The 27,280-nt window shown below is 37.6% G+C and overlaps 2 protein-coding genes across 5 annotated transcripts; one reads left to right on the top strand and one right to left on the bottom strand.

The window, feature by feature from the left end:
* Nucleotides 1-3,945: 3,945 nt before the first annotated feature.
* Nucleotides 3,946-16,502, bottom strand: LOC107847497 (protein ESMERALDA 1). Of its 4 annotated transcripts, none has more exons than XM_047399262.1 (11): nt 15,894-16,025; nt 15,356-15,544; nt 13,548-13,617; nt 9,624-9,691; nt 9,434-9,522; nt 8,636-8,833; nt 6,452-6,656; nt 6,186-6,353; nt 5,422-5,589; nt 5,134-5,324; nt 3,946-4,804 (listed from the first exon to the last, which is right to left on the bottom strand). In XM_047399262.1, the coding sequence occupies exons 2-11, from the start codon at nt 15,440-15,442 to the stop codon at nt 4,642-4,644; spliced, it is 1,407 nt and encodes a 468-aa protein (XP_047255218.1). In that variant the 5' UTR covers nt 15,443-15,544; nt 15,894-16,025; the 3' UTR covers nt 3,946-4,641. The 4 variants fall into 4 exon arrangements, with proteins under 4 accessions (XP_047255218.1, XP_047255217.1, XP_016547263.1 ...); XM_047399261.1 differs by lacking the exon at nt 15,894-16,025 and adding an exon at nt 15,631-15,774; XM_016691777.2 differs by lacking the exon at nt 15,356-15,544 and having other exon boundaries at nt 15,894-16,501.
* A 133-nt stretch (nt 16,503-16,635) lies between these two features.
* On the top strand, nt 16,636-21,685 carry LOC107847498 (phytanoyl-CoA dioxygenase). The gene is made up of 9 exons (XM_016691780.2): nt 16,636-16,793; nt 16,868-16,992; nt 17,098-17,158; nt 17,608-17,676; nt 17,787-17,905; nt 19,828-19,975; nt 20,078-20,222; nt 20,341-20,427; nt 21,487-21,685. The coding sequence occupies exons 1-9, from the start codon at nt 16,700-16,702 to the stop codon at nt 21,527-21,529; spliced, it is 891 nt and encodes a 296-aa protein (XP_016547266.1). The 5' UTR covers nt 16,636-16,699; the 3' UTR covers nt 21,530-21,685.
* The last annotated feature ends 5,595 nt before the right edge of the window (nt 21,686-27,280 follow it).

Below are 27,280 nucleotides of genomic sequence, written 5' to 3' on the forward strand. Positions count from 1 at the left end.
GGGAGGCTGGGGAGCGGCTTAGTGTGGGCCATTTTAGTTTTTTGTGCACTTTGGATGGTCAAATGGGTGAAACAGCATGAACGGACCATTTTAGGGACAAATCGGTGTGCTATAGCCCACAGTTTTTTAGGGTGGGCCTGGGGTCCTGTGCGATTTTGATCGAAAATCGATCGGGCTGCCCCAGGGAGGCTGGGGAGCAACCTAGTGTAGGCCATTTTGGTTTTCTGTGCAGTTTGGGTGGTCAAACAGGCGAAACTGCACCAATGGGATATTTTGGGGAAAAATCGGTATGCTATAGCCCACAATTTTTTAGGGGGGCCGGGGTCGGAGCGTGATTTTGGCCAAAAATTGACCTAAAAGCCCCAGGGAGGCTGGGGAGCGGCCTAGTGTGGACAATTTTGGTTTTCTATGTGGTTTTGCTGGTCAAACGAGCGAAACGGGGAGAACGACCCATTGAGGGGCAGATTCGGTCTGCTATAGCCCATGGTTTTCGAGGTGGCCAGCCCAAAGAGGCTGGAGAGCGACCTAGTGTTGGCCATTTTGGATTTTTGTGAGGTTTAGGTGTTCAAATGGGTGAAAAAGCACGAATGGTCTATTTTGGGGCCAAATTGGTGTGCTATTGCCTACGGTTTTTAGGGTGGGCTCGAGGTTTGGGCGTGATTTTGGTTGAAAATCAATCGGGCTGCCCCAGGGAGGCTGAGGAGTGGCCTAGTGTGGGCTATTTTGGTTATCTGTGCGGTTTGATGGCAAACGCGAAAAACGACAAGAACGAGCAATTTTAGGGCTAAATCGGTGTGCTATAGCCTGCGGTTTTTAGGGTGGGCTCGGGGTGAGGGCATGGTTTTAGCTAAAAATTGATCGGGCTGCCCTAGGGAGGCTGGGGAGCGGTCTAGTGTGGGCCATTTTGGTTTTCTATGCGGTTTGGATGGTCAAATGGGCGAACCAGCGCGAACGGGCCATTTTGGGGCCAAATTCGTGTGCTGAAGCCCACGGTTTTTGGGGTGGGCTCGGGGTTCGAACGTGGTTTTGGTTGAAAATCAACCTGGCTCCCCCAGAGAGGCTGGGCAGCGGCTTAGTGTAGGCCATTTTTGTTTTCTGTGCGGTTTGGGTGGTCAAACGAGTAAAAGGGGATGAATGGGTCATTTTATGGCCAAATCGGTGTGCTAGAGCCCATGGTTTTTGAGGTGGGTCCGGGGTTCGAGCCTAATTTTAGCTGAGAAATTGACCAGGCTGCATCAGGGAGGTAAGGGAGCGGCCTAGCATGGGCCATTTTGGTTTTCTGTGCGGCTTGGCTGGTCAAACGGCGCGAACAAACCGTTTGAGGGTCAAATTGGCGTGCCATAGCCCACATTTTTTAGGTTGGGCCCAGGGTCCAAGCGTGATTTTGGCCGAAAATCGACCAGGTTGTACCCAGGGAGGATGGGGAGCGGCCTAGTGTTGGCCATTTTGGTTTTCTGGGCGGCCTCGGTGTGCTGTTGCCCACGATTTTCATGGTGAGCTCGAGATCCGAGCATGATTTTGGTCGAACCCCGAGCCTACCCCAAAAATTGTGGGCTATAGCACATCGATTTAGCCTCAAAATGGTCTGTTCACACTATTTCGCCCGTTTGACCTCCCAAACTGCAAAGAAAACAAAAATGACCCACACTAATTAATAAATCTTCAATATTGCTCTTTTTCCGCAATGACAAAAAAATTAGATGTCATTTTTATCTTTTAGCCAAAAATAATAAAAAAATAATAGTGAAAAGTCATTTAAATATATAAAACGGAATTAGTAAGGGCATTTTTACCATTTTACCAGTTTTTTTACTGTTAAAGCGCTTTAATTTTAAGCTGGACGTGCTCAGCTTTGCGTGTTGAACACTCATTTTGCCACGTAGGATCAGAGGTCATATTTGTGCACTTTTGATCGGGGCATGCCAAGGAGGCTGGGGAGCGGCCTAGTGTTACCTGTTTGTGTATGAGGTGCCATTTGGGTGGTCAAACGGGCGAAACGGCAGCAAACGGGGCATTTTCAAACAAAAATGATGTGCTACATCCCATGATTTCGTGGGTGAGCCCGAGATCCGAGCGTGTTATATGCCAAAAATCGATCGGGGCGTGCCAGAGAGGCTGGGGAGCAGCCTAGTTTTTCATGTTTGTGTTGGAGAGGCTATTTGGGTGGTCAAATGGGGCATTTTCAAGCAAAAATGATGTGTTATAGCCCACAGTTTTGTGGGTGGGCCTGGGGTCCAAGTGTGTTGTGAGCCAAAAATCGATTAGGGCATGCCCGGTAGGCTGGGGAGCGGCCTAGTGTTGCCCGTTTGTGTTGAAGGGGCCATTTGGATGGTCAAACGGGCGAAATGGTAGTAAAAGAGGCATTTTCGGACAAAATCGATGTGCTATAGTCCACGATTTCGTGGGTGGGCCCGGGGTTCGGGCATATTGTGGGCCGAAAATCGATTGGGGCATGCCAGGGAGGTTAGGGAGCGACCTAGTGTTGCCCGTTTGTATTGGAGGGGCCATTTGAATGGTCAAACGGGCAAAACGACAGCAAAAGAGGCATTTTAGGGAAAATTCGGTATGCTATAGCCCACGATTTCGTGGGTGGGCTCGAGGTCCGGGCGTGCAGTAGGCGAAAAATTAATCGGGGTGTGCCAGGGAGGCTAGGGAGCTACCTAGTGTTGCCCGTTTGTGCTGGAGGGGTCATTTGGGTGGTCAAACGGGCGAAACGGCAGCAAACGGGGTATTTTCAGGCAAAATCGGTGTGCTATAGCCCACGGTTTCGTTGGTGGCCTCGGGTCCGGGCATGTTGTGGACCAAAAATCGATCGAGGCGTGCTAGGAAGGCTGGGGTGCGGCCTAGTGTTGCCCATTTGTGTAGGCGGGGCCATTTGGGTGGTCAAACGGGCAAAACGACAGCAAACAAGGTGTTTTCGGGCAAAATTAGTGTGCTATAGGCACGGTTTCGTGGGTAGACCAGGGTTCAAGCGTGTTGTGAGCCTAAAATCGATCAAGGCATGCCAATGAGGATGGGGAGCGACCTAGTGTTGCCCGTTTGTGTGGGCGGGGCTATTTGAGTGGTAAAACAGGCGAAACGATAACAAACGGGGCATTTTCGGCCAACATCAACGTGTTATAGCCCACGATTTTATGGGTGGGCCTGGGGTCCGAGGGTGCTGTTAGCCAAAAAATTGACCGAGGCGTGCCAGGGAGGCTGGGGAGCAGCTTAGTATTACCTGTTTGTGTGGGCGAGGCCATTTGGGTGGTCAAACGGGAGAAATGACAGCAAACGGGGCATTTTCTGATAAAATTGATGTGCTATAACCCACGATTTTGTGGGTAGGCCCGAGGTCCGAGCATAAATCGACCGAGGGTGCCAAGGAGGTTGAGGAGCGGCCTAAGGTTGCCCGTTTGTGTGGACGGGGCCATTTGGATGGTCAAATGGGCGAAAGGACAGCAAACGAGGCATTTTTGGGCCAAATTAGTGTGGTATGTAGCCCATGATTTTGTGGGTGGGTCTGGAGTCCGAACGTGCTGTGGGCCCAAAATCGACCGGGTCGTGCCAGGGAGGCTGGGGACGGCCTAGGGTTGTCCATTTGTATAGGCGGGGCCATTTGGGTGGTCAAACGGGACATTTTCGAACAAAATCGGTATGCAATAGCTCACGTTTTCGTGGGTGGGCCCGAGGTCTGGGCACGCTGTGGGCCGAAAATCAACCCGGACGTGCCAGTGAGGCTGGGGAGCAGCCTAGTGTGGTCCATTTTAGTGAGCAGGGCCATTTGGGTGGTCAAACGAACGAAACAATGCAAACGAGACGTTTTCGGGCCAAATAAGTGTTGTCGGTAAGTGCTTTTGTCAGACGCAATTAATCAAGGAAATATCCACACATTTGTAACAGTGAGCTCTTCCAAATTATGTGCGGTCTGAAATGAGGTGATAAATTTAGTGAAACTGGGACAGATAAATATCAACGGAGACATAATATAACGTTGGCAAGGTCGGGTATCCAAAGTAAGACTTTGGAACCCTGACTCAATGATGAGTACACTGTTTTCATCCGGTTCCTATAATCTAGCACTCCTACTTCACTAATATACAAAATCCTGTCTCACAAAACTAACGTGCAAATATATTGTATGTCAACTTACAGCTTGTTAGATACAGCAGCTGGGATGAATATGAATCCGCTGATGAATATGAATCCGCTATGTAAATCAACACGAGGGTAACATCACTGATGGAAATGACTTTCCCATTCTTCATCACACCAACATGTACAAAAGTGTACCCTCAAAATACAGCAGCTGGAAGAATATGAATCTACGCTACTATGTAAATCAACACACCAGGGTAACATCACTGATGGAAATGACTTCCCATTCTTCCTCACCCCATCATGTACAAAAGTGTACCTCAAACCCATGCCCCGGAGATAATCAAAATTGATCAGTCGCACAAACCCAGCTGCAGCTCCAAGATCTGGTTTGCAGCTCTCCACAGTGGAAGGGGAAAAAATGAAAGAATCACAATGGTTTGCAGCTGAAGTTCATATGTACTACAAGAGCAAGAACAGCGCCTGCTGACATGCACAAGGGATAGCAGCTGAAGTTCATGCATACTACCAAGAATAAGACCACCACCTATTGACAAGCACACATCACGTTACTGAGGATGATCTAGAATCTTCACTCTTGTTACTCCGACACATGCAATCTGGGCAAGGGAATGAATATATTGAGTCACTTGGTCTTTTAATCTCAATTCCTTTTGAATCACTATGTGCTCGTATACTAAGCATTTGCCGCTTAAAGCTCCTCCACCTGGAAGATGAGCATATGGAAAATATACACCGGTCAAAAGCACTGCAAAACCACCATACATGACTCCATAGAGTGCCTAACTAAATTTAAGTCCACATTAGAAAAATCAACCTTCAAATTAAGATAACAGGTAAAGTTACATGAAACACCTGCAAGTAACAATAGCTGGCATTGTTGTCTTGGCCATGGGCTTTCATTATTGTAATAACAGCTTCTTTCAGCTTTTTTTCTTTTGACAGGGGGCTTCCAGACCCCACTTTGTGGGAATATACTAGAGGTCTCGCATAAACTGGAAAAAAAGATGGCAGAAATGTTAACCAAAAGCTTACCCGATATTGGGATTATCATATAACAAAGCTAACTTCCTCTTGTCTGGCCTGATGGTCTTAGAGTGCCCACCATATAAGTATCTCCTATGGCCCAATAGAAAGTGGGGGAAATTGCCTCCCTGGGTTGTCACAAATACTTCACTATGAAGGCAAACAGTATAGTCTATGGCAGCCATCCTGGAAGAGTAATTCTATAAGCAATAACTTGAGTCAGACGGTAGCCAAAGAGAAAGAGGGGGAGGGTTACAGGGACTAAAAATCCTGGAAGGGAAATCAAACAATTTAGACCTGAAATGGAACTAATTCTTCCGGGGATGCCAGCATTTCTTTAGTTTGTAAAAGAGGAAACATTTCTAATAGTGGTTTCATATGTCGCTCAGAGTCGTATATTTTTCCAGATGCTAAATAGATGGATGTAAGCTTGTCAAATCCCATGCCTCTTAACATCAAACCAACCTGATAAAGTGTGCAGAAATTAGCCAGGATCTTTTAATAGGGTACATAATTTTGTTAACATTTGGAGGAAACCCCACATATACACCGTATACCAAAAAACGCTAACCTACATCAAAATAGGGTTCAGTGAAAGAAACCCAATCTTCTACACAAAGGAAAAGAAAAAACAAAAAATTGCTGAAAGGTAAATCCCACATAAGCAGGACGTAGGACTTCAAAAGATCTTATGAAAATAACATACGGTTCTTGGAACAAATTAAATACGAATAAAACTAATGCAATTATCCAATTTTACGCTCTTATCATCTCATAAGGAGTCTTGTGCTTAGCATAAGTATACATAAATCTCAGACAAAGGTACGATTCCAGGAATTGAAATTAAGGTCAGGTACACAGAAGTGCCATCTCCAGAAAGTACTCTAAATCGTATGCTTTCTGAAAAAAACTTTCTTTAGGGAAGAAATTTCGCAAAAGGATCAGAATGCTCTGATGAAGCCAAAAAAGCAGAGTCATACAACTTATCTGAAATATGATGTGTTCCAATTAGTCAAGCCTCTTGAAAAACAAATGAAAAAATGAAAATGACAATATATTACCTCTAAAGGAGTCAAGGGACACTTCCCGTTAATCCTGATAGCTCCAGGACGAATCAAACGACCAGGTTTTGTAAATTTTCCCTTCCATCCTCTCTCTCTTGCAGCATCCATGTCCCTTTTTTCTTCTTCACCGCCATCATACATGCAACAAGAGAAAGCCACCATATCCTGCAAGATTAAATGATCGAGGCTCAATATCATTGGAAAACTAAGCTATGGAGCACATAAAAATCAGTATATGGCAGTTTGCAACACATGAAACTAACCTCCTCAAAGCGGAGATGCACAGAGATATACTTTCCACTATTATTGGCACTTCGTTCTTTCATTCTTGACACCAGCGTTTCCCCCAAACTCAAAATGGGATTTGAAAATCTAAGAGCTTCATAATTTGCCAGGCACCTAAGCCGCTGAACTGCTGGAGGAGCATCAAATGATAAACGGTTTGCAAATGGAGATATTCTGATGAGCCTGAGTATTGATTAGAAAACACTTAGCAAACTGCGTTCATAAATAACAAAACAAAATGCTTCAACTATGAAGAAACGAACCTACCAATAAAGTATTCGAGAATTGGCAAGTAATATATCCAGTTGACCAAATATGATGGCAGACTTTTTTTTTGAGAATAAAACATGATAACAGATTTAGATATTGGAAGTCTATGCATTTACACTTCTAGAGCTTGTTACGCAAGCTTTCAAAGTTCGCTTTTTTTTTTTTTTTTTTGAAATTGGTAACTGTATATATAACAAAGAGTCAAAGACCAAAACAGTACTTTGGTAGTACTGAAACCATATTTACATGAGAGCTCCAATAAACAAAAGTTCGCTTAGTTTTAAAAGTGATTTTTGCCAGATTGGGTTTCAGACAGTATTTTTTACTAGCAGCAGCTTGTGTTTGGAGAAATAATTTGAGAAGCACTTATAGCATTAAAGGAGCAGATTGTGTTCTGATGATTTTCCGGAAAAAAATGCTTTTGATTGTCAAACAACGAAAGATTCCTTTTACAATTAGTACTTTCCAATGACAGATGAATTTACTATGAGATTTTAGTTGGTTCTTCAATTTTGTTTTATCAAAATGTAAAGAATCAAAATAAAGAGGCAGGTTTATGAGGTTTCAATCATAGATGTGCTATCAACAATAGATGAGGTTAAATGTTTTGACTCTGGTGTTCAGCTAATTTGGTGAATATAAATTTTTGAAATGGTATTTTAACTTTTAACCCAAAAGTTTAAATCTTCTTTTGCTTATATTAGAAACTATTTTTTCAACTACATCCCCACAACATAAACTTCTGCTGCTCACAAAAGCACATTTCTTTTTCCAAAAACTTGATCAAATACATTAATTCTTTAAAATAAGCACTTGTTTCAGAAAGTAAGCACTTCGAGTTTATACATACATAAGTTTATATACACAAACACAGACAGGCACGTGCGTTGCACGAGTATTTCCAATTAATCACTATAAATTTTTTAAACCAACGTAAATATTTATCAAACCATGTGTGTGAGCATTACTAAGACTTGAAGGTTACAAAGTGCAAGCTTAATTAATTAGCAAAACGTGAACTAAACTAACTGCTATGCCATCAAAACTCATTAATGAAATTAATATGTAGATCACACTTTACGTTGTAAAAGTGACATATCGAGCGTGATGATTCCATTTTAAGATGAAGTAAAGCTAGGGGATAGGGCAGTAAAATGAAATTTTCAAGAAATTATTAAGTATCAGAAATCTGAGCTTATATCATTTCAAAGAAAACTATGCAAGAAAGGTACATGAAATAAAACATATTACATTCAGTGAACAAAAATGTAACTGAATTCTTGACTTTCAAGACATAGTAAATTTCTGGACAAAAATTGTAATCTGCGACAGTTTTATGCAGTAATTGTATAGTATCTTAAACCTGCATCAAATTGCATTAATTAATTAATATATTTCTAAATAGAATCTATAATTGAAGCAATGGCATTTGTTAAATATGGTATAATTAGATAGTGTAGATATGGGAATATCCTTAAATCCCAGCATTCTCTGTAACACTATTTAATCCCACTAATTTGAGGGAATTTTGAGATAAGTATTGCATTAGAGTTGGAAAGAACTCTTGGATTGTAGAAGAACTGCTGAACCTCACACGGTATGGAAAATCAATTTGACTCTTCTATGGTGTGGGCCTAGTGGTTCAACAAAGTGGGTTGAGCACCATGAGATCTCAGGTTCAATTTCCAACCGAGATGGACACTAGGTGAATTCTTCCAATCTATTTTAGCCTTGGTGGACAGAGTTACCTGGTACCTGTTGCAGGTGGGAGGTGGGAGGTAAGCCGTGGAATTAGTCGAGGTGCACGCAAGTTGGCCTGGACACCACAGTTACCCAAAAAAATGTATACATAATTACTAAATTAAAGGGGAAGGCAATTACTAAGTACTCACTTTTCTTCAAGCAGCTTTGGAAGAACTGTATCCCTGTAGTAACTGATGGAGGACCAAGCTTTGATCTTGAAGTTGTAAACATTGCTCATATTGTAATCGAACCTTTGCATAATATAATCAGGAATCTTGTTCACCACTTGCACATCATTGGCTAGAGTTTTAACAAAAAATTCTTCATCATAAATATTTCCGAACTTGCTGCAGAAAACAACCGCCAAGCATTTTTATGATTTGACATGAAAGGCAGCTAAAGAGATGGATAATAAACTAGATTGATCAAGAGAACAACCACGACTAAAACCAACGCCCACTATTCTAGAAATCCAGAAATAATTTACGACAATGAACCACCAGATTGACAAGAATGGTACTAAGTTGCACAGAGTAATACAGATTACGAACCACCAGATTGACAAGAATGGTACCAAGTTGCATGAAGTAATACAGATTTTAGTTTGCTTCATCAATATCTCAAAAGGAAATGGCCATGAACCTAAGGTACAGATTCACCAAAATTTGCTCATTTTCAAGGGCTATTGACATCTTATAGTGGTCATTTGTGATATATTCAATTATAGGTAGTACATATTTCTATTAAACAGAAGCCAATTCTAATGCTACAAGAGAAGGTCAAGCTTCTCAAGAGCTTGTCATCAGAAAAAACTAGTCCAGGTAATAATTGCAACACTTAAAAATTATATATGCATCCACCAAATTTCTGAGTTTACATATATAAATGTCCCACTATGGAAGTACTGCACTACCCAAACAAACAAAGAAGATGAAAGAGCAGACAACCTTGGATCCCTCCAAATGCTATGGAAATGGAAGTGCGGGATGACCAGGGTAGCATTAAGAAAACCTGCCACAGCAACAGCATTGCATATCTGGATGCACAAAGCAACATTAGTGATCTTAAACTACAACCATCATCCAAACAAAACTTCAGCATTTCAATAACAATTATCTTTGGAACTGAAGGACATACCGATGTCCTTTGCTGATTCAGACCACCATTTGCCTCAATAAAAAGGTAACCATTTGATTCAGGCAAACCTGAAGATATGTGATACAACCTTAGTTCATTAATCACCAAACCTCATCGAAATTATTTTTTCTTTTGATTACCATGGAACCTCGTCTAAATTTTAAAAAAAAAAAAAAAAAGAGAGAAAGAAACAGGACATCGTTGAATATTATATCCAAACTCTGTAGAGCATGGACCTCAAAATCACCAATCTAGCAAGTTAGCCTTTTGAATCTTAATAAATTATACACAAATAGTTTGTCACGCCACAAAACTTGGTGGGACGGACCAGCACCACATTATGAAACGTGATACACACATTAGTGGAAAAATGATCTTTTTATAAAAAGCCTCTTTCCTTTTCAAGAATACACTCCCCTTTAATAAAACATTTTCCTTCCATGAACTTGTAATACAACATATTTAAAGTAGCCATACATGTGTGCATGATGGACTTCAATGAAAAGGACGACAACATAACATTACTCATCATGTCTATGAGACCTCTATGACGATAACACGGAAGAAACACTGGCACAATTTGTTTTTTAATAGAAGAAATATTCATTAAAAAGCATCACAAAGATGTAGAAAAAACAAAAGTTACAAAAGAGATTTAGACTGCTCATATACAAAAGTTGAACTACATTTAAAGAGTGGACATAATCAAAAAATTGTCACAACTAGATACAGGGTCTTGGTTTAGACAACTAAACAAATTCAACAAACTTTTGGCTTTAAGTACATGAGAAGGAGTTGAGATTCAATCAAAACATTTGCAAGCAGGAACCATTATCCAAGTTCTTTTTGATGGGTTTTCCAACTCATGAACATCAGCTTTCATAAGATTCCTTAATATTGCTAATACTTAGCCTAGAAGTAGAGAAAAACATATTCCATATATGAGCTGCTATTCTACGGTGTAGAAATAGATGTCTTAACACTTTCAGATTCCAACTGGCACATGTAACAACTGCTCACTATTTGTATACTTCTGCCGAGATCATCATGAGTGAGGCATGCTTGTTCACCAGCTAAAGCAAATTACTTTAGTAGGTAGTCTGGTTCTCCAGAACCATTTCCATGGCTAGTTTTCTATCAACCCCATGTTGGAAGATGGTTGCGCATATATGCTTCCTTCACATAAATTTCTCATCCTATGAATTCCCAAAGACCCACATATCCTATACCTGAAGTTTGACAGAAATGCCAGCTAGTTTCGTCAGCAATTCCATTAGTTTAGATCTCATGCATTGTTCTGCGAGCATTGCTCTACAGAGGAATCTTGGTCACTTGCCAGTTGATAAAGGTACAGAAATCCATTATCTAGTGCCACTTAACCAAGCCATTGTCCATCCAAAGTTTTATATGACCCACTCTCTACCTTGAGTTTTGAGTTAAGTTGCTGGAATTCATCCCATAAGAAATGTGCTTCCGAGGGCCCATCCCCTAGGGTGGTCTAGCCCCAGTTATTCAGCTTATGCTTTGCTCTAGGTAATGATTTCCATAAACCATGATCTTCCATAATATACCTCCAGTGTCATTTCATAAGCAAACTCTTGTTGTGAAGCGCCAGATCTTTCACACACAGTACTCCATGCTCCTTTGGTAGGATAAATCCACCAGAACTGAAGAAACCTAGCCCTAATTCCAACAGTTTTGTATGATTAAGATAAGATCTAATCCATTGATATGAAAGGCGCTCGCCTCTCCCTTTAAGATCTTAAGGATATGCAAGAATCTAATCCCAATTACATGATTTTGAATAGAACTCATAGGTTATCATAGCTTGGATGTACATTAGGGTTTGAAACATGAGATAGCGTTAGAGGTTTGGCTTCTGATAAGGATATGCAAGTATAAGAGTTCTAAAGATGACTAGCCTATTTGATATTTTCCTTAAATTGAGGGTGAATTTGCAAGAGACTGTCTATTGATGAACAGCCCAACAGAAACTAAATGCATACAATGAGTCCTTACCGCACTCTCAGCATGTGGATATCCACATTAACATTTAATATATACAACAGCATGCCTAATATAATCCCACAAGTTGGATTTGGATTGTGGAAAGAAGGATGTACGCCGACCTTACCCCTGCCTTTTGGGTAGAATGTACCCATATTAATATATGGCTATTGATAATCGTTGTAGTGTGAGCGTGTGGATTGTAGCAAGTAGAGCAAGTAGTTAGATGTTTTTCTTGTGTAGCCGGGTTAGTATTCTTTGGATTGTGTCCATAGGTAGGAGTCACTAGCCAGGAGAGTTTGGGTGTGGTGGGTGTCTTTGGTCTGTGTGTGTATGTTCCTACTTGGTGGGTGTCCTACTTCTTAGTCCTTATTTCGTAGTGCTCTTATTTCTCTTATCTCGCATTTTCTATGATTTCTATTTTTGCTATTTTATTCCTTATTTCTATTATGGCATCCATCCTGCTGCTTGTTTCATTACAACCTTGTTTACTATTCTTTATCTTGAGCCGAGGGTTTATTGGAAACAGCCTCTCTACTTCTTCGGAGGTAGCGATATGGACTGCGTACATCTTACCCTCCCCAGACCCCACTTTGCGGGAACACACTGGGTTTGTTGTTGTTGTTGTTGATATTGACTCGCTACTACTAGCTTGGATGGAGATCAAGAGAAATAAGTCGAGCACATTAAACACTTCAAGAGTTGTGACATACCAATTTTCATATTGAATTTCTTATGTATCCCCCGAAAGGGATACCTCTAATTCCCTTTTGGTGCACCCATGAGGTTTTAATTTGTATAGATGAGTGGATGACTTTTGTAGAGAATCGTATTTTGGTACGAGTATCTCTACCTTTTGGTACTTCTTGTATACGAGGATTCCTCCAACATTAATAAAATCATTCACCTTATTTAAAAAAGGGTGGTGCCACTGCCCACTACAACATTCAACCAGTAAGAGACAAGCTCAAAAAAATTATGAAAAGAAAAAGTAAAAACTTTCACCAGACAAACATTGTAATGCTTCGAACTAATAAAAAGAAGTTGCTTAGATCTTTACCAAAATCATAGAGCCATATGCAAGGAGATATCAAGAGGGAAAAGATTGTCGGACCAGTAACGAAACAAGAGGGTGCTTATATAAGATATTAGTCCATCGGAAACAAGAAAAGTTTCAGCTACATTAAAAAAAGACAGTTATTTAAATAAGAAAACTTAACTTTTTTTTATAATCGTGGTGTCTAGGTCAGCTTGCACGCACCTCAACTAATTCCACGAGATACCTGCCACCTCCCATCATACCAGGTAACTTGGACACCAAGACTAGAACAGATGAGAAGAAATCACCTAGTGTTTGTCTCTGTTGGGAATTAAACCTGAGACCTCATCGTGCTCGACCAACTTCATTGAAACACTAGGTCACACCCTTGGGTGCAAGAAAACTTAACTAATATAGAGCTTCTTAGTCTCTAGACTAATTAGAGGAGAATATTTTGTACTATAAACCTACTAAAAGGGCAGCTCAGTGCACTAACACTCCCGCTATGTGCAGGGTCTAGGAAAGGGCCCGACCACAAGGGTCTATTATACACAGCCTTTACCTTGCAGTTCTGCCCGAAGTTGTTTCCAAGGCTTGAACCTGTGACCTCCAAGTCACATGACAATTTTGCCAGTTACTCAAGTACTATAAACCTAATATAAGAACATAAAACTTCCTAACATATGACTGCATTAAATTTCAAATTACGCTAAGATCAGGCGTTGGGAAACCTCCATTATAACCTGAACGCACCCAAGGAGTTGCACTTATTATATGACAAATAATTAAGGAGAGAGAAGAGGGGGAGAGGGGGAGGGGGGAGGGCATTATAGCATACTAACAAGGATAAAATAAGTTTGATTCTCCAAATTATTTACCTCCTGAGGATTTGTTAATGCATGGTCTCCATTCACCACCTTTATAGGAATTTTTCCATATTGTTGATATCTACAGGAAATTTGTGCCAGTACTTAGTAGGATTTTAAAAGATAAAAGCAAAAAAGAAACTTATATATACAAGTTGTCTTCACAGCATATACATTTCATGATCAGCTACATTACGAACATTGACATCATAAAATAATGGACAAGCTTCACTAAGGACCTGTTTGGCCATGAAAACCAAAAACGTATTCACTTTATTTGGGATTTTTGAAGTTGAAAATAGAGTTGGAGTTGTGTTTAGCCATAGTATTTTCAAGAATACTTTAGACTTTGGATGTACTTTTTTATAAAGTGATAGGAAAAATTGTGTGCAAAAAGTGAAAACACATCAAGAGGTGTTTTTCAAAAAACCAAAAATTGTGAAAACATATTCCGAATATATTTTTTGATTTTCATAGACAAACAAATATTCCAGAATAAAGTGAAAGTGTATTCCGGGATATTTTGTATAATATTTATGGCCAAACACCTACTTAAGAAATTTTGAACTAAAATATCTAGAAATCATAAAATAAGATCAAGTTACAAAGTAACACACTTATTGACAGAAAGAAATCGGAAACATTCAAAGGGGCAAAAAGAACCTATATTTAACAACAACATACCCAATGAACTCCTAAAAGTGAGGTCTGAGAGGGTGGTGCGTACGCAGCCCCACCCCTACCTTGGGAAGGTAGAGAAGTTGTTTCTAATAAACCCTCAAAAGTTAAGTAAAGCATATAAAAATAGGTATGAAAAACAAATACAATAGAGAAGAAGTAATGTTGAAAATAATGGGGAAAAGAATAGTAGTAACAACAATTAATATACAACTCAAGCAAAGGAAAAAACATATAATAATAAAATTGAAAAATAAGAAAACGGGAGAAAAATAATGGTACTGATTAGTGAAACTAAATATCGCATGACTACCTACCTAATCCTTGACCTACAAATATTACTAGCTACAGCCAAGTTCTCAATAAGTTGTAGATGTGTCATGTCCTGATCACCTCTCTCCCATACTTTTTCGGTCTACCTCTACCTCTCCTCAGACCCACCATAGTTACCCTCTCACACCTCCTTATTAGAGCATCTATGCATCTTTTACATGCATGAACTATCTCAATCTCGCTTCCTTCATCTTATCCACCATGGACGGCACCTCCACCTAATCCTGAATATCCTCGTTCCTAATTCTATCTCTCTTACTATGCCTACACATCCATTTGAACATCCTCATTTTCACTACTTCCATCTACTGTATGTGAAGATTTTGATAGGCCAATACTCCGCCAAATACAACACGGCTGGTCTAACCTAAGTTGTGCGGACTCTTCACTCCGCACTCATGTCGGGTTGTCCAAAAATACACTACTCTTGGAGAATCCGACATGCACCCATTGACTTTTTTGAAGAGTCCGAGCAACATAGGGTCTAAAATACCAATTTATAAGAACCTAAATTTATCACAAATTTTTCACAATTGAACAGAAAACTCGAAGCTTCTCAAAACATAGGGACGCGACAACAATAACACTAATTAGTTGGGTTTGTGCATATTTCAGTTGGATTTCTGCTTGCCTAAATGATCACAGACAAACTTATGCCCTTCAGCCTATTCAATGTCAAAAAACAACTTTCTCAATTCACAGTAATGTTTTGACATGCCACTAAAAGCAGAGAGAGTCTTGAACAATTGAAAAGTTTTTCAAGAGAACTCGGTACACATATATATTCTCTAACATTTTTAAATACCTACCACAGACACCATGTTAAGACGACTTCCGCTCAAACACTGTAGTTGGAAATTAGGATTGTGAACTCTAACTGGGATCAAATAAATCATTGTCCATATTGCCTGGAGTCACAACCCCTAGCAGCATTTCTGCTCTTCTCCTATCCCAAATGCCATTATTCTATCTTCACATGCAACAGCACAATCTATTTCCTGATAAATTCAGGCAACATATCAGAATTTCGGTTTTCTATATGTAATCAGTGATTATAGTACTTTTCGCTATATGAGCCACATACATCAATCTTGTGAATCTTCGGACAAGGAAAATGACACTTGAACCTCATTCAGTACAATAACACGTCAACAATTAAAAATTGCCATCAAATTACATAGTACCCCCAACCAGCAGCTACCATAGAGAAATTCAAAAGGGGCAACCATGATTAATGGCACTGATATACATACAAAGAGAGAAGAAGCAAATACAGTCAGATCTGGAGCAATACTAATTGAAGAAAAAAAGTGATCATAGAAGGAAAAGGTAATCAAACAAACTAACCGCATGAGCAGTTGAATTATCAGAGTCCATTTGGGAACGAAGCTTTTCATAGAGTTGAGGGCTGCGGTAAAGAGAACCGGGAGCAGGGCGGTGCCTGATGATAGGAACAACATCAAATGATACAGTGCCCATGTAAAACAACATGCCTGCAATGTAAAGCAAAGGAGCAAATAGGAAAATCCCCTGACGACGAAGCAGAACAGATAGAATGAGCCAAGTTAGACGATGTGCAGGGGTTTTCGCACCCGCTTGTTGACCGGGACTAAAACGCTTCACTCGTCCTCCACCACTACCACTATTACTATTACTATTACTATTATTACTAGTAGTAGTGCGTAAACGAGGCGAGCGGGACCGCGGCGATGACGGTGTTGATGGACTGCTGTGTCCACTACTCGGTAGCCTGTTATAAGCGTGCATCGCGAGCAACCCACAGATCTTTCTGCTTCACAACATACAATATGAGATCTTTTGTTCCTCTCTCTCTCTCTCGTTTGATTTGATTTGATTGATATTCACGGAGTTGGAGAGAGAGAGGGGGTAGAGGGTATAGAACGAAGTTAAAGAGGAAGCTAAAGGGGGCAAGTGTTAAAAATGGTTTGCCAAAAAAGAACGAAAAAAAAAAACGTTAATGAGGAGAAGGTGCGCACGTGACATGGATGCTGAGCTCAATTGTCCTGTAATGTACACGTGCCGAGGCTGGTCATGTGATGACCACTTAACTAATTTTTGAATTTACATTTTAGTACTAAACTTAAGCTAATTTGCTTATTAGCTCTATAATAAATTGTCAAAGGGAAGATAATATGTACGCAGAAAATTTGCAACACAAAGACGGTGACAACATGGTTATTCAAGGAAACCTGAGTTCAGAGCAGCTTCAGTTGTTCAATTCTGATGGTAATATATATGTTTTATTTATGTAATTTGAATCTCAAGAGGAGTTAACGAAATTGAATGGAACATACACCCAGGGTATTTGGTGTTGGAATCATTTGCAAGCCAAGAAGAGGTGGAGTCAATGAGGAAGAGAATGGAAGAGTTGCTTGATGAGTTTGATTTCTCTTCCGATGCTTCTATTTTTTCTACCAAGAACCAAGTAAAGATTCCATTTTTATTCATTTTGGAACTCAATAATTCCTTTTGAGATTAACCCCCCTCTTGTGTTTTTCTTTTTAATTAATTAATTAATTGGGTGGTTCAGCAAGAAACGACTAATGATCACTTCTTTGAAAGTGCTGAGAAGATTTCATTCTTCTGGGAAGGTATGCTTGTGTTCAATTTCTTATATACTGTTACTTAACTGATTAGGAGTAGTGCTTACTACTAAGAACCAAGCTTTGACTCTGATTATCGCATTGTTTTGTCGCTGATTATTATTTTTCTTTACTGTTTTCCTCTTCTTTGTATCTGGATTTGCTACACTTTAGCTGATGGTCTTCCGAAACAGCCTCTCTACCTTACTGAGGTAGTGGTAAGGCCTGCGTACACTTTACCCTCCGCAGACCTCACTTGTGGGATTTTACTGGGTATGTTGTTGTTGTTGTTTTTGTTAACCAAGCTTTGACTCTGCATGTCAGTCTTTTTTCTTGATTGTGATCCTGCTGTTGTTGAATCCTTCTAGTAATTTGCATCTCTGTCCGTAACTTTGATAGGCTAATCATGTTTTAAGTATTTACTTAGGATGCTTTATTGATGTTTGTGGTCTTGGCAGAGAAAGCATTTGATGAAGATGGCAACTTAAAGCAGCCAAAGGAACTCTCAATAAATAAAGTTGGGCATGGTATGGCTATGTTAACTATTTATTGTCAGTTGTTTCACTTTTCAACCAACCTTTCTGGTCTCTATCTCAACAAGATTGTTCTTTGATTTCTCTTTCCTGTGCTATCGCAGCTCTTCATGATAAAGATGCTGTATTTAATAAGTTCTCTAGCTCAGACAAAGTCTCAGGCATGCTGCGGTCCTTGGGTTACCAGAGGCCAGTAGTAATTCAGTCGATGTACATATTTAAGGTAAATACGGGTGCTGTTTATCTAGTAATGGAGTTTTTCTGCCCTATACCTTTGTACAGTCTTTAGCTAAAAGCAAAGCATCCAAGCGTGTGAGGTCCTCTTACAAATGAGATATAGACAACTTATACCCAACAAATTCTTCCATATAACCTGTCTGAATCTCCCCCAAACAATTCAAAGCAATTTCTACTTTGTCTAGGTTTTTATATTAGCTTTTCAGGAACTCTAATCACATGATTGACCCCATTCAAGCATTTAATCACGTGCTAGTCTTTCGAATTCAAAATTGGACCATTTCTTGATTTGTGTATGTCATCCTTGTGTAAAGGCCATGGTAATCTCTCTGATTTTATTAGATGTCCCTAAAGGTTCCTAATCGTGTGCTTATTCAATATTTCATTTTTCTCTTTTCCTCCTACTTCTACTATCACTTGCCATTTCCTACTTATTGGATGAAGCTTGGATATTTAGGTTGAACATTTATTATTTGGTACTTGATTGTAAAAGCTAGTGTCTGTACATAGGCAGAATTTTCTGCTCTAATGCAGTGATCTTGGATAGAAAGCACAGTATGTACCATCAGAAAGAATATTAAAAGAAAATGAACACTTACAAGAATTATCTCGTGTTACCCTGTGTGCTTTCCCCATTAATCTATTCTATTTCTCCCTAATTGACCCAAATTCCTTAATGATCCATGATAACTCAAAGATACATATAACCTATTACACAACTATATATCGTCTCTTTGGAGCTCTTGTAATTCTCCGTATAACAAATATAAAAATAATGTTTATGATGCTTATTTCCTTAGTGGTTCAAGATTCTCGTATGAAATATTTATGGCTACAATGTTTTATTAAGATATTACCTGTATGGAATGAATATGCCACACATTATATTATGACTTATTGCACATGAAACAACCTCTCTCCCCCCACAAAAGTAGGGTAAGGTCTGCATACATCCTACCATCCCCAGACCCCACTTGGTGGGACTGCACTAGATATATTGTTTCTGTTGAGGCTTAGTGCGCATGAATTGGTTTTCTAACTACATAAATAGAGAAGATTTTTCCTGTATTTATCTTTATAAACCATTGATTTGCCACTTGAATTTTCTTTTCTTATCTATTTACATTTAGTGCCCCAAACCCCACATGTGGGATTACGCTGGGTATGTTGTTACATCTATCTATATTAGTGCTTGAATCTTTTACCTTTTTGTTCCATCTTATGTGGTGCTATTACTATATGGGGAGTCAAATATGTTCTTCTTTGGCCACTATTTTCTTGAATATTTTTTTATATATTCTGAATTATGAACTATTGTAACTTATCGTACTTTTGTATTGATTTTAAATATGTATATTTTACTTTTAAAAAACTAGAAGAATTAATATGTGAATTCACAGTGAAAATTAAGTAGTGTGATCCTCGTTCTCCGTACCCCGCCATATAAAATAGAGTGGACAAGATTCATAGTCAATTTGTTGATCCCAAAATCCATGCTTGAGTAACCCCAACATCCCTAGCTAATTTTTATATTATATGGATGAATCATGTACTCAATAGCATATTAGTTTTTAAAATGAAATATTTTTGCTCATGTCACATCACTTTGCTCGTGTTATCCAAGCGTGCATCCATACCATGTTCATGTCTTGTCACTTTAAAAAATTTGATGCCTCCCTATGGTGAAGCAAGCTACTAAATGCTCTTTAACGGTGCATATCCTCTTGTGTCCCTTGAAAATGGTTTTAAAATTGTCTCTAATAGTATGATAACATTGTAGAGTAGGGATGTTTTCCTGTATATGTGGAGTAACCAGACTCTTTGCAATTGAACAAATACCATAAGGTAGTTCAGTTTTAGTTACTATTATCCATCCTTACGAGTGACACGTCAACCTCTGCTTTTCAGCAACCAGGTATTGGGGGTGAAGTGGTGCCGCACCAAGATAACTCTTTTCTGTACACTGAACCAGCAACATGCACTGGCTTGTGGCTAGCTTTAGAGGATGCAACAATTGTAAATGGCTGTCTATGGGCTATACCAGGGTCCCACAAAAGTATTGTTTCTTCCAACCCTTCTTTGTCTTTGCTACCTTGGCCATACAGGCTGTAGATCATTGAATCTTCCGTATAACAGACATAATGTTCTACTTCCTTAGACGGCCTTGTGAGGAGATTCCTTAGAGATGAAAATGGGGTTCATTTTGATAAGCCATCTCCATGCTATAACCAGAAAGATTTCGCTCCACTTGAAGTAAAAGCTGGATCTTTGGTAGTCATTCACGGAGATCTTATTCACCAGAGGTCAGTCGCTTCCAGAACTTCTCTGGGACCATATAGAACTGTCAGTTATGCTACCATTTGTATATGGTTCGTTTGGAAATTTTTTCACCCATTCAATTTTCTTAATATATGTTTGCAGTTTTGAGAACCAGTCTTCAAAGTCACGACATGCATACAGTTTACATGTGGTGGATACTAATGGCTGCAAATGGGCAGAAGACAATTGGTGAGTGGCCAGGGATTTTTGTTTAATTTTCTGTGTCTTGATTCTTAATGCCATATTTTACTCTTGAGGCAAAAAGAAGGGTTGTGCTAACTGTCATTATATCAGGAAAGACCTTTAGTATCTAATTAGGGACCTGCAAAGGTCCGTACAGTTTGTTCAGGGTGGTGTAGATTATATTACCTTCCAAAAAAGTTGGACTTGTAGATTGTTAGGAACTTCGCAAAGTTATTCTCAATGTTAGGGCTTAGTATAGGTATTAGCACATTATATTTCATGGTTCTGAATTACTAAAACTTGCAAGGTTAGATTTTGTACAATAAGACCCAATTTGGTCCGATCTGTCCCCAGATGCACATAGCGGGAGATAAGTGCACCAGCCTGCACCTTGTAATAGCTACATCTTACTTCGGGTCCATTGCATGGTACGTTTATTTGTTTTATCAGCTAGTGGGAACCTTTTAAGTGCTTTATCCTTTTAACCTCTAGAACTGGTATCTCCTCTTGTGACTCTTGAAAACTATACTTTTAACTAATCTTTTATGATGTAGCTAGATACTCTGTCTTCTAGTTGTAAAGTTAAGGCAAAGATTAAGATTGTTCAGAATGCTATGAAAGTTTACCTTATTTTCTTAAAAAATCTTATTAAATCTGCATCTGGACTGGATCACATGCACTTCCTTATATGTGAGAAACCATTCGATTAATATTCAATGATATGTCTTAGCATTAGGCGACCTCCAGAATAACTTCTTAGATTTCAAAATTGAGTATTTTCTTCCCTTAGATTATGACAGGACCAGGGATGAAAAATTTACATGTAGGTAGGGTGATAATTTGTATTAATGGGCCTATTTTCCGAGATGTAGTTTTCATTCATAGAAACTCCAGATATATTCTTACCAAACAATAAGCTAAGTTGCCAAGGAGAAAGGGTCAAGAGACTCAAAAGCAGTTTGAACTACTATACAGTGTTTTGCTGAATGATTTGTGGCTAAAGATGTACTAGTTCCTAATTTTGATCCAACTTACATGTTGCTTTTGTTTTTGGGAACTGTTCAGGATAAGAAGAAATGTAGATCCAGAGCCATTGTACAGTTGTTGAACATCTGCCTTCAGAGTCATCAACTGCGAGTTTCTTACTAAAATATCAAGTGAACCTTGGATCGAAGCTGTTTTAGTTTCTTAGCTCACTTATGTATATGCTCACTTATGTTATCCACTTTGAAAAATTATTTAAAATTTAGCTTGTTTTGGCAAATTTTAGATTGCTCCTCCGCTTCCCCTTCCTGCGCCTCCTCTTCCTCCTCCTTCAGACATCCAGGATTAGTCCAAACCTCCCAAGATTTAACCAAAACTTGTTATGTCAATTGGTGATATCAGAAAATGATAAAGATAAATGTGAGAGAGAGATGGTTATGTGAGATAGTTTTGTGTGAAAATTGTCTTTTGAGTTTTTGTGAGATAGGGTTATTTGGGTCCATATGTTAGCGGTTATACTATATCAACAAAATAATTGTAAAGTAACAAGATGAGATGATCTTGTTGATGAGCTTAAGTTGCAGATTTGGTGTAGTTGTATGAATTTGTTTGGTTCATAACTCAATAGTTTTTCAATGTGGTTCACATTCTCAGTCATGGGGTGTGCAAGCTTGAAAAATGGCATATTTTTGTGACAAATAACCTCCAATGGGAAACAGCCAAAATTTTGGGAAATTGGTCCTATATGCACAGGCAATAACAATGGTGTTTAGAAACTTGGCGTCTCCAAAAGCAAACACCTTTGTTTTGGGTGCGGGGGGGCCACACACTAGATTGGAACTCACTTTCAAGAATCCTCAAAGTATATGCATATGATGGATCGTGCACCATCTTATATATCTTGAATTATATAGTAAATCAACTTGAAACCAAGCTCTTTTATCTTATTGTTATATTATGAGTTGATGCTAGCTAGCAGTATACGTGATAAGTCAACATGAAAGATTTTGTGGATAAGTATATACTTGATATGATTCCTAGTTGGCATTATATATAGAAGCAGAGATGGCACTCAATTAATCAACTTCACGCCTAGTTAGCGATATATCTATTGATTTTCCATCCAATTTTACGTGGGAAGAAAGAAAAGTAACTATAAGAGTCCACGGAAATTAGTGAATCTAGTCTTCCACTAAGATATATAGTAAATAATGTGATTATCGAATCAAACCTATATCATTGATTTGGAGGAAGGAGGGATTTGGGGGGTAGGTTTCTAGAAAGATTTGAATAAGTAGGTATTAATTAGGAGTCAAATCCATCCCCAACTTAATTAGTTAATTATGATATGGGAAGATATATCACAGTGAGATTTAATTTGAGATATTATTTATAGCATGGCTTTATAGGACATGAATATAAAATCGTTTTATAATTTACCCTTAAAACGTACAAGATGATGAGATGTTCAATTGGTTTGAATTTGGTAAACGGCTAGTCGAGAATTAATTAAATAAATCATATATCAAATTTAACGTGTACTTTCCCAACATCAAGATGCATTCTTCTTTAATTTGCCATACGTAGAAAAATTCCACTTGTGGCCGGCCTCCTTTTTCTTTTCTTGCGTATAAATATATAAACCATTTTAATTAGTTGAGTGCTGGACGCAATTAAAGATCATTTTCAATGTGTCAAAATAACTTCTTTTTAGCTAGCTGGTATATGTATATATGGAAAGATAGGTACGTTGTATTGTAGCTATTATATGAATATATATATATATATATATGATAACATGCAATCTAAAAAGATGAATGGCAAGTCACTATAGTGCGCCTATGGGATGACTGCATTGCAGTTCCTTTGCTTTTGGACCTTATATATATATATATATATATATAGGTTCTTCTATTCAAAAAAGGACCTACCACCTCCACTAATTAACACACACCTACCTTTACTTTTGCCTTTTGGGTCTGCAAAATATACCAGAATCGTAACAGGATACATAACAAGAATCTTAGGTATATGCAGGTATTACACATATTTGTATTTAACTAACTGAAAATGCATTTTCTTCTAATAAAACTTTTATCAATTAATTAATCAACGTACGTAGAATGGTCAATTCGAAGGTGAACGGTTATCAGCAATGACTAGAATTCATGCATGTGTTTGTTTGTTCCAAAATCATGCCCACCCATCTAGTTAATGTTTGTTTGTTCCAAAATGGAAAAAATACACGACATATCATACCTAAGTATTAAATTACAAAAAATAGTAATATTTTTTTATAATTACATTATGTAGCATTTATAGCATTATTTTAAGTGGTCCCCTACTTTTTTGCCACCTAATTATTTTTACTGTGATAAAATCTCCCTTTTCACTCATTCTTCATTATCTTTCCTTATTTTTAAATTTTTACTTCTTTTTTTTTCGTCATTAACCATTACTCCCGCCCTTTGCACGATTCCTCCACGATCTGTGAAATGATTTGGTTCGCCTATTTCAGGTAACTATTAATTGCATGTTAGCGGTTTAATTTTTTTTATGTTCTACTTTAGTTCATCTGAAAATCAGAGTTTAAGGATTTTGTGTTTTAATGGATGAACACATAGAAAAAACACCAACAATCAGTGTTACAAGTAATATGAATTTATTGTCTGATGCACCATCTTTTAGTCTTGGGTTAACTCAAGAAGATTCAGTTAGAATTGTTTCAAATCCTTTACAGTTGAACAAATTTGGGAGATCGAAGGAGATTAGGTCGAAGTTTCGCAACGACGTAGTGAAGATGACCAAAATTTTAAAAAAAAAAAGGGCTGAAGAAAACTCTTCTCCAAAAGAGAAAAAAACTAAAAAAAGCTACGACAAGAAAAGGAAATCTACAGAAATTGAAGACGATGTTGACAAATCTTATGCTGATGAATCTGAAGAAGAAAGTGAGGAAGAGGTATTTTTTTTGTTTGTAAATGTATTTTTTTTTACAGTTAAGTATTGTGTTCAACTAGTTAATATGTATTTTCTGTTATGATGAAATTTAGGGAGTATAAGCTGATTTGTGAAGATGATAGCGTAATTGTGAAAATATGTTGTTGAATGGTGTTGAATTAACTACTCATAAATAGTATTTGGCTATATGTATTTTTAGTATAGTTGATATGTATTTTTAAGTATTGGTTGCAGTTTTGATATGATATAAATATATATGCTTGTTATATATATTTTTTGACTGCTTTAAAATCATAGTTTAGCTACTCATGAAAACTATATTGGCTATATGTATTTTTAGCATACTTGATTTGTATTTTTCAATGTTGGTTGTGGTTTTATATGGTCAAAATACATATGCATGTTAATGTTAGTTTAAATAGTATATGTGATATGTATTTTTAACTGTTGGTTGCAGTTTTGATATGATCACAATACATATGCATTTTAATCATATGAAATACATACTTAATTTGTATTTTTCAATGTTGGTTGTGGTTTTATATGGTCAAAATACATATGCATGTTAATATTAATTTAAATACACTAACACTGTATTGGCTATATGTATTTTTAGTATATGTGATATGTATTTTTTTAACTGTTAGTTGCAGTTTTGATATGATCACAATACATATGCATTTTAATCATATGAAATACATATGCATGTTATATATTTTTTTGTCTGCTTGAATTTTTTGTTACAGATTAAGAAGTGGTTATTTTACTTTGTGTAGGTGATGCGGAATAAAATATTCATTGTCAGAAAACTTTCAAGATTTCTCAGCATCCTCGTCGTTGTTATCCCCCCATACTTTCTCTGTGAATGTTGGTAGTCAATTTTATTTGATTCAGGGAATGCAACTAGCAATCCAAGTGTGGCTTTATGAGTGTTGTTCATCTGTACCACCAAAGATTCCATCAAAGGTCGATAATCAAATTCCCCAATTATTAAATTGGAAGAAGATTGCACCTCGTCCACGCTTTGAGTTTTTGATGAATGTTATGTTCAAGGACAATGACAAGGTTTGTTGTTACTAAATACAGATGTATTAATATGTATTTTACAGCATACATATATACATTTTCATTTACGATTGTTTAACTGATTCTTTAACATATATTATTTACCTATTATTCTAGGTTGTCTTTAAGAACATAGAGCCAACGAAAAAGGAGCTGGCAAAATTGCAAATACCACAGAAGGATGCAATCCAACATGAACGTTCTGTGGATTCTGATGACGAATTCCAGGATCCACCACCAAAAAAGATCAATGAACATTCAAAGAAGAAACAGAAGGTTGATTCATCAACACCAGCAGCGAAGAAACCTTTAAGGAAAAAGCAAGTAAATATTGTTGACCAACATACCCAAACTAGGACACCAGCTCCTCGTGCTGCAAAGTCTGCTGGAACGAAGACACCGGTTTTCAAGCCAATTCCAACATGATAGGCATCTTCTTCAAAAATGAAGAAAGGAAAACAAACATCTCGGGTTATTTTTCCTCAGGTACAGTCAAAGCCAGATAGTTATGTAGAGGAAGTAGCCATGTCAAAGCCTCATAGTCATATTGAGAAAGAAGCCTGTATTTCTAAGAAAGATTTTGATGCATTCTGCGTGAGGTAATTTTTTAAAAAAAATATTTGTTTTACATGGAAAAAAAATTGTTTATTGATTTTGTATCAAAAAAAGGTTCGTCGCGAGTTTAAAGGAATTCGTGGTCTAATGAGAAAAAAATTCAAAAAGATGAAGAAAGCATTTGCTCAAAGCAAGGTAAATTTTTTCTTTGAAAAACTTAGTTGGTTTGAATATGTATACTTATTGGACTTCCTTATACAAATACAGCATATTTGTAAAATAACTTGTTATGTTATAGTACAAAATTTTTTAAGGAGCAGGTTGTAGATATGGAAGCTGATAAACCAAATGTTGATGAGGAAGGGTTACAGCATTCTGGACAACATTTCAGTCCTGATGTTGTTCAATCTTCAAATAATATTTCTGACGGTACAAAGGTAAATATTAAAGTTCCAAATACATATTTACGAGTACTTTTATAGTTTATATTCAAAATACATTTGAGGATGCTCACATAACAATATATATTATTTGATTGATTATAAGCATTATAACCTGTAACAGAGTGTGTTTTTAGTTTTGTTCATGAATATGTATTTTTGAGTTTGATGTTATATATTTATATGTATTTTTACAATGTTCTATACACTGCATATGTATTTTTAGTTTTATTCATATGTATTTTTTAACACTGATAGTGATTTTTTTGTTATGTTCTTTGATATGTATTTTTCAATTTGATGTTATATATTAATATGTATTTTTAGTGTGTTTGTATATATATATATATATATATATATTATGTTTGACTCAAGTATTAATAGGGTATGTGAATTTGTATATGTATTTGTAGAAACAACATGCAGATAAAGATCCTAACCTCCAGAATATGGCTTATATTGGTACCAAAAAATCACCACAGCGATTAAGTTCGAAGGTTGATCAGGAATTGAAGGCAAGTTTGCTTGGTACAAAGGTAAATAATAATGTTTTATATATATATATATATATATATATATTCATTTGAATTCACATACATAAACAGATACAAGAACATGTTTGTTTGATGTAGTTTTTGATTTATTTTTTTTTATTTGTTTTCAAGGGGTGCACTAATTTGCATTCTGAAAAAATGAATGTTGAAATTGATTCTCAACAATTAATCCCTGATGAACTTCTCCGAAGTATAAATTTGGATTACTTACATTCTGACAAGGTTGTTCAACATGATTGTCGAGTATGTATAGTGATGTTAACTTTGTCTTCATGTGATGTAATAATCCAAAGGACAATTAAA

The sequence above is a fragment of the Capsicum annuum genome, chromosome 11 (assembly GCF_002878395.1).
Source record: "Capsicum annuum cultivar UCD-10X-F1 chromosome 11, UCD10Xv1.1, whole genome shotgun sequence".
Taxonomy (NCBI): Eukaryota; Viridiplantae; Streptophyta; class Magnoliopsida; order Solanales; family Solanaceae; genus Capsicum; species Capsicum annuum.

Excerpts from the sequence above, each read along its gene's own strand:
- LOC107847497 (XM_016691777.2), bottom strand. The coding sequence starts at position 16,313 with ATGCACGCTTATAACAGGCTACCGAGTAGTGGACACAGCAGTCCATCA. Across the intron at positions 8,834-9,433 it reads AGCATTTGGAGGGATCCAAG|CAAGTTCGGAAATATTTATG; the intron begins GTTGTCTGCTCT and ends TGTTTTCTGCAG. Across the intron at positions 5,590-6,185 it reads GTCCCTTGACTCCTTTAGAG|GTTGGTTTGATGTTAAGAGG; the intron begins GTAATATATTGT and ends ACACTTTATCAG.
- LOC107847498 (XM_016691780.2), top strand. The coding sequence starts at position 16,700 with ATGTACGCAGAAAATTTGCAACACAAAGACGGTGACAACATGGTTATT. Across the intron at positions 17,677-17,786 it reads AATAAATAAAGTTGGGCATG|CTCTTCATGATAAAGATGCT; the intron begins GTATGGCTATGT and ends GTGCTATCGCAG. Across the intron at positions 20,428-21,486 it reads AAATGGGCAGAAGACAATTG|GATAAGAAGAAATGTAGATC; the intron begins GTGAGTGGCCAG and ends GGAACTGTTCAG.